Genomic DNA, 13,193 nt, shown 5'->3' with positions numbered 1-13,193 from the left:
GGTGTGCAGGCCGTGGTCCGACAAGCGTACTGACCAGCCTGCTGGCATGCTACTGGCCTCTTTTATCACCTTTCCTCTCCATCTTCCCCAAACTTTTTCCTCCCTTACCCGTCTTAATCCCTCCCTTTTCCCAGCTTTGGTCCGTTCTCTAAACATCCCATGTGTCTCGTACAATCCCAAAAGGCTCTTCCCAGCCCCGTAAGCAGCCCGGCACCCCTGCAGTCTGCAGGGCGATCCCGACAGCTGCTCCCGTTGTCCCACCTGGTGCGTGGCACTCCTGGGCCACAGCATCGCTGTGGTGGCCTGGGGGGACCCAGGGCGGGGGCCCCTCGATCGCACTGACCAGATTATTGGGGTCCCTTCCCCCATCCTTGTTCTCCTTTGCAGTTGCTACCCTTTCAACACATAACCGCACAGGGTGAGCATATATTTTGCCTTCACGGTCCTACGGGGCACAAAACCTGACTGTTCCAAATCATACCACCAGGCCCTTGCTTGAAGCCCCGCTCACGGTGTGGTCTGTCTCCGGCAAGACCCCAGCTCAATCCAGGGCGCTGCTCCCCACAGCAGGCCCGGGTCCTCCGAAGCCCCGCGAGGCCCGCCCCGGCCCCAGCGCGCCGGGGCCCACCAGCCCCGCAGTCCCCGGCGGGCGGCCACGCAGCCCACGGCCCGGCCCGGCCCGGCCCTGCCTCCCCGGGGCGGAACGGCGGGGCTCTCGCGAGAAGGCCCGCCTCGCTCCCTCTTCCGGCGGCGTGCGGCGAGGCTCGGGGCCGCCATGGCGCTCTACAACTTCAAGAAGATCACGGTGGTGCCGTCCGCCAAGGTACGGGCGCCGCGTCCCCTCCCGACCCCCTCCCGGTCCCCGCCCAGCGCCCCTCAGCGCCCGGCAGCCCCTTGGGCCGCGCCTCAGGAGAGCGCTGCCCTCCCGCCCCACTCCCGCTGCCGGCGTGGCCTCGGCCCTCTTCCCCGCCCCGCGGGACTCGTGGGATCGCCCTGGGCTGGTGCTGCTGGGCCCGGCGGCCTGTACCATGGAAGGCAAGGGGGGGGGGGGGGGCGTTGCGGGGAGTCCTGCCGGGGCACTGCGGCCTGGGGAGGGATGCGGGGCTGCTCGGCTCAGCCTCGCGGGGCGGTCGGGGCGGCCCCCAGAAACATCCCTCCCGCCTTTTGAGGCAGGCTTAGCCTCACCGCTGCGCGCTCACTCAGAATCAAGGTCTCGCCTAGTCTAGCGAAGGAGCTTTCGACGGAAGCGCCGGAGCTCCCCGCGGGGGGCGGGCCGGCCGCGCTCGGGGCGGCGGGGCGGCCGCCGAGCCCCGGGCTCTGGGCAGCCGGGCCCCCGAGCCGCGCCTGCGGGAGGCCGGCGCTCAGGTAACGGGCGTGAGCACCACGAGGGGAACGCGCAGGCGGCCCGCCGCGGCCTGGCGGTGGGGACCCCTGCTCCGGCGCCCCGCAGAGCAGCGTGGCGCGCATGCGCCTCGCTGGGCTGCGTGCTCCTCCACCCAAAGAAAGTATATGGCTTATAAGAACTTGACAGTTTGAGTAATTAACAACATTTCCTTGGTTGCAGGACTTCGTAGATTTGACATTGTCAAAGACTCAGCGGAAGACTCCGACTGTCATTCATAAACATTACCAAATCCATCGGATTCGACATTTTTACATGCGAAAAGTCAAATATACTCAGCAAAATTACCATGATAGACTCACTCAGATCTTAACAGATTTCCCCAAATTGGATGTAAGTGTTTTGTCATTTGATCATAAAGGAGCTTTGCTTTCAGGAATACTTCTTCAATGGCATATTGGTTTTATTCCAGCTTATTTTGGCCTGAGCAATATCTTCCTGGTTCACTGCGTAGACGATTTTGACTGATTCCTGGTAAATTTTACTGGGATTAATTTTAGGCAAACTTGTTCTGCAAAAATAATATGTTCCTGCTAAAAAAGGAAGTCTAAATTGTGCCCGTGGATGGTCATTGAAGGATGGGTTTTACAAGGTCATCAAATATGTTTGCCAGAAGCTGGTATTGACCGAAAAGAAAGTGGGGGGTGCAGTTTAAAGTATGTTGTGTCTGCTTATTTCTTCTTTGTGTGTGTGTGTGTGTATCTAAGTTGTGCTTATGGTTAGTCTTCCCTAGAAAATATTTGCAGGAAGTAAGAAGTACCCAAATGTATCACATTGCTTCCCACCTTCAGTTCTTCAGAAGTTACTTTGATAACAATAACGTTGTTCTTGGCCCCATAAAGGGTAGTGTTGGAAACACACTCTGACAAGACATCCATAGTCTTACCTTCCCAACAACTGTAGCTGGATCCATGTGTCCAGTGGGGCTTTTTTGTAGGCAGCTTTCTGCTCATGCTTAAATTGTTGTCCTGCGACCATATTTTTTGCATATCCAGTGAGTATTATTGCAGAATTCCCACAAGTATCTTCTGTGTTTTGCTTATCATCACATAATGAAATTTCTGCAAATAAGTACGCCAGTAGATGATATATTTTGTTTAAAAGTTTTGACGCAAAGATGTTGCTTCCTTGGAAAGGTGAAGGATTTAGTTGAGCATTGAAGAAGCTCTTCTTATCCAGTCTTACACAGAATTTAATCTAGCACTCAGAAAAAGGGACGAATTGATATTGGTGCTGTGTTTATGGTATAGCGCAAATTTGCTGTTAGAAACTACTTCTGCAGGTGTTTTGCAGTTTCCTTATTGAAAAAAAAAGCCTTTGAAGTTGTAATGTGAAGTATTATACAAAGCAAAAGATGAAATGGAAACTCTGTATGAATGAGTCCAAGATGGACTCGCAGAATAAATTCAAAGTGGTAAAGATTTATGCATTTAATGATCAAGCAGATAATTTTTCTTACATAAGATAGTAATGAAAACAGTTTGGCTTGTATTGTAATTTGTTTTGTGGTACTGGAGGAAAAAAAATGAACTTGCATAGTTGCTGAGAAATAGTCATCTTAAAGAAGGAAAATTAGGCTTAATTTTGTTTTATGCTTTTGTTTTAGGATATTCATCCTTTTTATGCAGATTTGATGAATGTTCTCTATGACAAAGATCATTACAAGCTGGCTTTGGGGCAGATTAATATTGCCAAGAACCTGATTGACAAGTAAGGGACATTAATTTCTTTGGTTTTGTACCTGCCTGGTTGATTGTTGGCTAAATTCTTATTTCTGGTCTCCACAGTGTTGCTAAGGACTATGTGCGGCTGATGAAGTATGGTGATTCTCTTTACCGCTGCAAACAGCTGAAACGTGCTGCTCTGGGACGAATGTGCACGATTATCAAAAGACAGAAACAAAGCTTGGAATATTTGGAGCAAGGTTTGTGTTGTAAATAGGCTAAAATAAGGCATGTGGATTCAGTGTAAAATTTATTCTTACACTTAATAACAGCTGGAAGACTGTGTTTAATACAGACACGGGAAACAGAAATAGTTTCAAAATCCCCAGATACTTAGAATTTATTTTTTAACCAGGTGGTTTTCTCTTTGAAAATTCTTTAAATGTTATGGTGTTACTAACAGTTATAACATGTTTTTCTTTGCTTGAAAGTCACAGCCATGCTTTTACTTGTTATTTTCTCTTAGCGATTTGAAAAACAGTGCTAAATATTTTCCAAACATTACTCCTTACTTCAGGCTTATTATTATTTCAGGTTATGTTGCCTGATTTGATGGGGTCATTCTAGCTAAAAGATGGTGGTCCTCATTTTTAAAATATTTATTAAGTTTCTTTTTGTGTTCTGTGTGGATACTCGTGGAGTTTACACACTATTATGCATTTTCACAAATGATCAGGGAATTTATAATGTCAGAAGTTATTAATTTGTACATAAACAATTCAGCATATGAATTTTTATTCCACTTCAATAAAACTTAAATTATCACAAATATTTTTTTAAATCTTTTTAACACTTCAGTGCGACAACATTTGTCTCGTTTGCCAACCATCGATCCCAACACACGAACTCTTCTGTTGTGTGGCTACCCGAATGTTGGAAAATCGAGCTTTATAAATAAGGTATGTGAATGTTTTTTTCAAAGTTAATACTGAGATACCATTTCATTAAAATCAGGTCACATTTAAACAATTTGACGTCATTATGGCGTTGTGTGATGTGAGCAGTAGCAAATTCAAATGTGTGAGTAGAGGTTGAAGGAAATTGCTGGAGGGATAAATAGAAGATTGCTTTAGATTTCACTCTTAAAAAACATTATCTTTTCCAAAATAGCATGTATCCCATTCACATGTTTTCTGATAGATAAATTCTTGCAGAGAAGTCAGAATACCCTTTTTTAGCTTTTCTTGTAGCAAAGGAAGTGTATTATCATTACGACAAACCGCTTGCAACTTCAGGAAATTTCCAGTAAATGTGTGTGAATAAATCTTGTTTTAAGGTTACAAGAGCAGATGTAGAAGTGCAGCCTTATGCCTTTACCACAAAATCTCTCTTTGTGGGACATATGGATTATAAGTATCTGCGTTGGCAGGTAAGAACTATTAATATTTTGCATTTTATTTAAAGAATTCACTGGTTATAATCTGGTTTGCCGTTTTGCAACGTGAGTTGCATTTTCGTGTCTTGATGAGACGCTGTGTCCAAGAGCTGCGGTGCAAGGTGCAGTGTGCCAAGTGAAGGCAGTAGTCAAAATCTGTTCTAAAAATGTACAGGTATGGGTGTGTTTTCAATTTGAGGGAAGAATGGAAATGAAATTACTGACTAAAGCCAGCTCACTTTTTATCACTGTCAGATCCTGGGCCAGGCTGGGGCAGGCCTTTCCCTACTCGTTCAATACCTGGAGTGTTGGTTATTCTGAACCCCCATTCTCCCATTACTCTGTTTTCACATTCTCAATCTGGCTGAGTTTACAGTCTTATTTATAACTGAAAGGAAAGACTATTGCTGTCTTTAAAAAGTCAATATTGACCAGAAGCCAAACACATGTCCTGAAATAGCGGACCAATTATCCTGTACTAAGACCTGACTTAATTATGTTAATTTTAGGTAGTAGATACTCCTGGTATTTTGGATCATCCTTTGGAAGATAGGAACACCATCGAGATGCAGGCTATAACTGCGCTTGCACATCTTTGTGCTGCTGTGCTTTATGTGATGGATGTGTCTGAGCAGTGTGGGCATAGCCTGGAGGAGCAAGTAGAGCTCTTCAGAAATATTAAGCCATTGTTTGCTAACAAGGTAGGTTTGGTTTACATTATTAATAAAACCCAGGGGTTTATAACATAACTTGGATGATGATTCTTTATCAAAATCTTTGATTTTCTGTTTATTAGCCACTTATAATTGTTGCAAACAAATGTGATGTGAAGAGGATTGCAGAGCTTCCTGAAGAGAGTCAGGTTAGACTACTACTCCCACCTCTCCTCCTTTCTTCTGATATTTACAAAAATATGCACAAGTGCCATGGGTGGATATAGTTTCTATTGGGCAGAAACTTTTACATGATCATTTCTTAACCTAACTATGGAATAATGTAATGGGAAGTAGCTTTCCAGGTCTTGACCCGTATCTTTTTTAACTATGTCAAATGTATGTACTTGCCTGAATGTCATAAACACCAAGGAGACAGCAAGTGGTTTCAGCAGTCTCTGGCACTGTGAGAACTTTCAATTACTACTGTAGTTGGAAGGAAGACTGAGTAGCCTTGTTCAATAATTTCCTTTTCAGTAAGAGTTCAGATATGGTGAGCACTAGACTGAGAGTTGCAGTAGAAGGTCCCGCTGGGCAACACATGGAGTATATGCTGGGCTAGTTCTTCTGCATCTGCAAGTTCAAGGACACATAGAATTTGTGTCTCTCTCATTCTTTATTTCTTTTTTTCTCCCCTTATGGGTCACTTATAGGTGCCTTTTAGAAAGTAGTTATTTGCTTATAAAAGAGGAGCAGGTTAAGTAGAACTGTAGTTGTAAAGTTTCTGTCATCTTTTTAGAAACACATTCTAATAAAATAGTAACACGTTGCATGTATTGATATTGGATTAAAATTTCCATTCTTAATGTAATGGTATATTAAGAATGTCATTCTTTGGGATAATGTTTCTATTATAGAAAATATTTGAAACTTTTGAAGCAGAAGGATTTTCTGTAATAGAGACAAGCACTCTAACAGAAGAAGGTGTAATCCAAGTTAAAACAGAGGTAAGTCCCTTTTCTCTCAATTTAATTCCAGACAAACAGCTAACATTTTGCCTCATTTCTTTGAATTTAATCTCAGTTAAACTGTACATTATAATGATAAACCTTAAGCATAGAATTGTAGAATCATTCATGTTGGAAAAGACCCTTAAGAGCATCAAGTCCAACTGTTAATGTAGCACTGCCAAGGTCACCACTAAACCATGTCCCTAAACACCATGTCTACATGTTTTTTAAATAGCTCCAGGGATGGTGACTCAACCACCTCCCTGGGCAGCCTGGTCCAATGCTTGACAACCCTTTCGGTGAAGAAGTTCTTCCTAATGTCCAACCCAAGCTTCCCCTGGTGCAGCTTGAGGCCATTTCCTCTCGTCCTATTGCTTGTTACTAGGGAGAAGAGACTGACCCCCGCCTCACTACACCGTCCTTTCAGGTAGTTGTAGAGAGCAATAAGGTCTCCCTTCAGCCTCCTCTTCTCCAAACTAAACAACCCCAGCTCCCTCAGCCGCTTCTCATAAGGCTTGCTCTCCAGACTCTTCACCGTCTTCGCTGCCCTTCTTTGGACACGCTCCAGTACCTCAGTGTCCTTCTTGTAGTGAGGGGCCCAAAACTGAACACAGTACTCGAGGTGTGGCCTCACCAGTGCCGAGTACAGGGGCACAATCACCTCCCTGCTCCTGCTGGCCACGCTATTCCTGATACAAGCCAGGATGCCATTGGCCTTCTTGGCCATCTGGGCACACTGCTGGCTCATGTTCAGCCGGCTGTCAGCCAGCACCCCAGGTCCTTCTCCACCAGGCAGCTCTCCAGCTGCTCTTCCCTAAGCCTGTAGCGTTGCATGGGGTTATTGTGAGCCAAGAGCAGGACCTGGCACTTGGCCTTGTTAAACCTCATACGATTGGCCTCAGCCCATCAATCCAGCCTGTCCAGATCCCTCTGCAGAGCCTTTCTACCCTCAAGCAGACCAACACTTCTGCCCAACTTGGTGTCATCTGCAAACTTAGTGAGGGTGCACATGATCCCCTCGTCCCTCATTGATAAAGATATTAAACAGAACTGGCCCCAGTACTGAGCCCTGGGGAACACCACTTGTGAGCGGCCACCAACTGGATTTAACTCCAGTCACCACAACTCTCTGGGCTTGGCCATCCAGCCACCTTTTCACCCAGTGAAGATTACACCCATCCAAGCCATGAGCAGCCAGTTTCTGCTGTGGGAATGCTGTCAGAAACAGTTTCAAGGCTTTACTAAAGTCCAGATAAACTTTGTGATCCTTTGGGAAAAATCATATCATCATTCATCTCATATAATAATAATAATAATCTCATATGCATCTTCCCATGATACTTTTTATATAAAATAATTCAGTGCTTTCTTGAGAGCGAGAGAGAGAAGAGGTTAGACACAAGATGAGATGTGGCACTAGATATTCAAGTTGAAAGCTTACTGTGCCCCTTGTTGTATCAGGAAGGCGTAATTCCTTACCTGATGTTGCTGTGTGCACTTTCAGGCCTGTGACAGACTGTTGGCCCATCGTGTTGATACTAAAATGAAAGGAAATAAAGTGAATGACGTATTGAACAGATTACACTTGGCCATGCCAACCAAAAGAGATAACAAGGTAAGCTATGTGTTCACACTGTTTAGTGTATTTCCCAGTCCCAGTGCTTCTAAAGTAGGATAAGAATTCTCTCATCTTAACATGTGAACAGCTTCATATGGTGAAATCTGCTTGTTTTTTATCTATAACTACCTTTGCTGGTGGGAGAGTCAGCTTAGGACTTTTGTATTCTTTAGAAACCCATTACTCTGCAATGGTGATATATAACGTTATTTAAAAAATGGATTCAAACTTTTGCCATTTTTATTGGGGTGGATTGTTGCATTAATTTCAGGAGCGGCTGCCTTTTATACCTGAGGGAGCAGTAGCTCGTAAGAAACGCGTGGAAGTAAACACACCCAGGAGGAAATTGGTAAGTGGCATCTCTTAATTAGGAGATCACCAAATGGATCTTAAATTTGCCATATTAGCCCATAGATTTAAAATTAGATGGTATATAAAGCCATTTATGTCTTTCCAGGAGAGAGATCTTGAAATTGAAATGGGAGATGATTATGTTTTGGATCTTCAGAGTAAGTATTATATAAGACTCAGTATTATTAAGCAGTCAAGTTTGGCTGTTTCAGTCTTAACGGAGAACACCTAAACCTGACTCCTTTCAACTAAGTACCAGTGCCACCATTTTACTGCATACTGGCCTTTACTTTGGTTCCAGAACTGGTGATTTTCAGTGACTGTTCCGTGTTTTGTAATGTCACTTGGTTGTTTCCCATTTTAGAGTCACAGGCATATAATGACTGGTCTGATGATTCAAGTGTTCTTCCCTTCTGTTTTGTGTTACACAATCTCATCAGTTCTTTTTGCTCTGTTAAGAACGTGCCAATACGAGACATATTGCATATATTCTGTTTCAGCCGGATATCTGTTGCTTGTATTGTTGGTGATGGATCTTGAAATTGTTGAACAGTGTTTGGCAGTAGGATGGGGATCAGAAGTATCTGTGAACATGCCAGAGGTGCTATCAAATTCTTGCCACTTAGGGATATGACTTTTTTTTAAGATGGTGATTTAGGTGGTGTTTTCTGTGATTGAACATTCTTTGAAATTATTTTTGTCTCTTTATTAACTTTTTTTATATTTTTTAAGAATATTGGGACTTAGTGAATTCATCCGAAAAATATGATAAGATACCAGAGATATGGGAAGGTCATAATATACTTGACTACATTGATCCGGATATAATGAGAGTGAGTTTTCCATTACTCTTTTTACACTTTTCTTGCCTGTTTATGCCTTTATTTGTTTAGTGTAAATTACTGTCTTTGTGGATTAAAAGCAATATGTCACAAGAACAAGTTCTTTTACATTGTCTGCACTTGCCATGGGAAGAGAGACTGTTTTCTGAATGGTAAAGGACAGAATTTGAGAAGAATGGAAAATTGCTTTATGTTGTCAGATTGATAGTGACCTTATCTTTTCCATCTTAAAATACGAGGTTTGCAGGAGAAGTTATATTGCTTCATTGACTACAGCCAGAAGGAATTCAGCTGTCAAACTTTATGTATTATTAATAATATTAAATTCACCCATCAAGTTTATGTCTACTGGAGTATGATGTTTAAGGAAATGGACTGAATTCTTTATAATATTTTTATCTAATAACAAGCACTGTTCTTACTTTGTGCTGGTTGTTAATAAGGACAAGTAGTGAGTGCAGCCTCAGCAGTGAGCAGTGAGTGCAGGCCGGTTACACAGCTGGGTTCATCCGAATTGCTGGTGTTCCGGACTCAGGCCAAGTGTGTAGGAAGTGAGGGGTTTTTTTTTTCAGAGTGTTCAGAAACGGCACAGCTAGCGCAGTTCACAGTATAGCACATCTGCATACGCGCGGTGCGCAGCTTCGGGGCAGTCAGGCAAGTGCAGACAAACTGTAATGCGATGTCATCAAGTCAGCCTGCCCAGTAGCGCGCCCCATATGTTCATGGTAATCTGGATCACCAGCTGCATTAAGTGTGGCTGGAAGGGTCATTATCAGGTAAATGTAGTTTCTCCTCTGAAGGGTCTGCATGCTGTCATGGCCCTGGGCTGTGCAAAAAGGTAATGTTGGGGATTGCAAGTCAAGGATTTGATGAGCCTCTTGATTTTTGTTTCATCTCTTCAAAATCCAAGAAACTGGAAGAATTAGAGAAAGAGGAAGAGCTGAGAGAAGCTGCTGGAGAGTATGACAGTGAACCAGAAAGCGAAGATGAAGAAATGATGGAAATCCGACGGTTGGCACAACAGATCAGAGAAAAGAAGAAACTGAAAATCCTGCAGTCAAAGGAAAAAGATACTGGAGGTCCAAGGATGCCTAGAACAGCTAAAAAGGCAAGTATAGAACAGATTCTGTAGTAAAATCTTGCTGATGTATCATAACTTCACGAACACGTGTAACAATATTGGGTAATGGAACTGATCCCACCCTGGAAACATTCAAGGTCAGGCTGGCCGGGGCTCTGAGCAACCTGATCTAGTTGAAGGTGTCCCTGCTCACTGCAGGGGCGTTGGACTAGATGACCTCTAAAGGTCCCTCCAACCCAAACCATTCTTGATTCTGTCATCCTATCCCTTTTTCTCATGTTTGGCCTTGCTGCTTGCTTCCTTCTGTGCCCCTGGGAGTTCAGCCCTCTGCTGAATTGTGGAGGCCAAGCCAGATGAGTGGTGGTAGCCCTTTTGTTGTGTCACACAAGCGAGTCTTTTGTAAAATTCCATATGTATTGCAGAAAAGGTTTTGAAGAATACAATTCAGCTCGTTTAGTTTGATTGCTGCATTGTAATTTTTTTATTATTTTAAATGCAAAGAATTAGGACAATTATGTACTTCAAATCAAAACAGTGTAAAATTTGTTAGGGAGCCCTCCCTATTTGGGAAGAGATTATTTCATTTTGGAAGCTAGGTATCACACTCGCCAATGTCAGAATCTCTTGGGACCAGTCCAAGGCAATTGCAGAATAACAAACTGGTAACCAGACATTTTGAGAAAATGAATCTTGCTCATTTGGCACCCAGTATTGATCTTTCCCAGAGCTGTGCCTTTGGGGAGAGAAGGAAACCTTTCTGACTGAAATACCTCTCTGTGTTTTTTGGGGGAAGGTGACAAACTATTTGAAAGATCCTTAGGGAACGCTGGGGCACTGCAGTCCTGTGAAGAAGGATTTATGGGTGAAGAGAATTAAGTTGCAATAAATGAAATGTGAGCTTAGGACTTTCATCATCTGCTTGTGAGATGCGCCGAAGGAATAAATATGTAGTGAATAGAATGGGCTTATGGTGGTATATTAGGACAAAAAATAAGGTAGAACCATACCTTTTTAAAAGAAGCATGTTTTCTTAACTGTATTTTTCCAGGTCCAGCGGAAGGTGCTAGAGAAAGAAATGACTGATCTTGGACTCGACATGACTAATAAAGATGATGTAAGTTTTTGCTAATTAAACACAACCTTTATCTAAAAGAGATAAATTTCATTACATGCTAAATTTCTTTGAGCACATCTGAAGTGCGTATTACAGTTGGCACAAGAGAGAGGTGGGGTCTATTAAGGAGAAAATAGGAAACCCAGATGAGGCAGTTCATACTGAATTTTTGAGTGATGTGATCAAAACATGTTGGGTAGGCTGATAAAAGAAACTAACATTTATCAAGAATCACATAGATCTATGCACTGCTTTCTGTTGGAACTCTTGGAATTTGTGTAGGATTCAAGACTGGGGTTTGGCTAAATATACTTCTTCATTTTCAAGCCTGCTTGGTTGGATGAGACACCACTGTGTCAAAAATAGTAATGACAGAGCAGGCTTATCTTTTTACAGTTCATTAATTCTGCGAGTTGTAACTGAAGTTATTGAGGGCAACTGGCATCTTTAGATGTAGGGCAGCTAAAGTACTTCAAACCTAGATTTGCCTTCAGGGGGCATTTCATTTTATCAGAAATTTTTTTAAAAATCCATTTTGTACAGCCAATCCAGCCACTTCACATCTATCTAGATCTTGAGACCTCAAATTCTTCCCCTAAACAAGGAGTTAGGAAACAAGGGATGCCAACGCAACACATCTGAAGCAAGCATTTATGCTTCCCAGAGGTGACACGCCATGGTGATTTAGGAGCGATCTCCGTGAGGAGGAATTTAATACTTATGCTGTAGGATGATAAGTCTTCATGTCTGATATTCTTCAGGGCTTTGTCCTGTAAACAGGGCAGTAATCAGGGTAGGTTTCTTCATTGCTTTTTTGCTGTTGCAAAATTGCTTTAGTATTGCTATCCATTAATTTGTCTGTGTCTTTTTAGCCATTACTTATGAAAAAAATCAGAAAACTGGATTTAATAATTGTGAAAAGAATGTGCTAATATTCACTGGCATTTGAATATTACTGTAGGGCAGAGCAGTGACCAGCAGTTGACAAGGTCTTAATGTTCCTATTGAATAACCGACATAACGTACCACTGCAGTCCCTTTCCTGTTTCTTCATATCAGTCTAATTAGAAATGGGGCACGTCTGAGCTGGTTGTTTCTGGTTTTAATAATTAAAGTGATGTTTTGAATTTCAGGCACATTATGTGAGAAGGTCCCGTAGTGTTACAAGGAAACGTAAACGCGATGAGTCTGAAACCCCCAAATCTGCGGCACGCAGTCGCAGCTCCTCTCGCACGCCGCGGGATGTTTCTGGTCTTCGGGATGAAAAGGTTTGTTGAAGTTATTTACCTTTAGAGTAGTTAAAACAGCACGGTTGTACTTAAACCAGCTCCTGGGAAACTTCATATGAGGCTAGTTATGTTTGTCCAGAGTTCATCTTTCTTCTCTTTGCAGCTTTGTCTTCTGTTTGTTTGACCTTTCTCTACTTCAGAAATGCCTGGTTCATTCTTAAAAATAAGCCGTAATAGCACAGGCTAAGAAGGACGTTCTAAATTTTTGTCTCTGAATGGGAGTATGAAGGAATTGGCCTAGAGGCTGTGGAGTTCCACCATTAGTAAGCTGGCAATTCCAGGGACAGCACGATCATGCTGTTAGTGTACTGGAAGAAGAGTTTTGCCAAGGAGGATTAGTGTCACTTGCAGTGATGCTGTTGCAGACTGTGGCTTATCTTGGGTGTCAGTTAACGTCCTTGTTAAATCATCTGGCCTAGCAGTTTTTTAAAAGGTAACGCTAGTTGCCTGAGTTACTGAGGAAGTTACTCTGCATGTTTGTTTTTAAATAGATGGTGAAGAAGGTCAAGGTTATGGCAAAGAAAGCTCAAAAGAAAATGAATCGCCTGGGCAAGAAAGGAGAGTCGGACAGACACATATTTAACTTGAAGCCAAAGCATCTGCTGGCTGGAAAGAGAAAATCTGGTAAAACACAGAGAAGATAAGCAGTTTCCTGAATTAAAACTAAATAAAACTTTCAGTTTATTAAAACTAACTTCTAGTCCTCTTTTCCTTTTTAGGCATATAGAGTGTTT

At 42.8% G+C, this 13,193-nt stretch overlaps 1 protein-coding gene across 1 annotated transcript; it reads left to right on the top strand.

The window, feature by feature from the left end:
- Positions 1-684: 684 nt before the first annotated feature.
- Positions 685-13,153, top strand: GTPBP4 (GTP binding protein 4). The gene is made up of 17 exons (XM_064444997.1): positions 685-823; positions 1,565-1,735; positions 3,009-3,112; positions 3,190-3,326; positions 3,925-4,025; positions 4,403-4,495; positions 5,011-5,202; positions 5,298-5,363; positions 6,072-6,161; positions 7,669-7,779; positions 8,054-8,131; positions 8,240-8,291; positions 8,866-8,966; positions 9,886-10,083; positions 11,105-11,170; positions 12,304-12,438; positions 12,951-13,153. Exons 1-17 carry the CDS (start codon positions 776-778, stop codon positions 13,101-13,103), a joined length of 1,896 nt encoding a protein of 631 aa, XP_064301067.1. The 5' UTR covers positions 685-775; the 3' UTR covers positions 13,104-13,153.
- The last annotated feature ends 40 nt before the right edge of the window (positions 13,154-13,193 follow it).

The sequence above is a fragment of the Phalacrocorax carbo genome, chromosome 2, assembly GCF_963921805.1.
Source record: "Phalacrocorax carbo chromosome 2, bPhaCar2.1, whole genome shotgun sequence".
NCBI lineage: Eukaryota > Metazoa > Chordata > Aves > Suliformes > Phalacrocoracidae > Phalacrocorax > Phalacrocorax carbo.
This window is presented reverse-complemented; position numbering and strand designations above follow the sequence as displayed.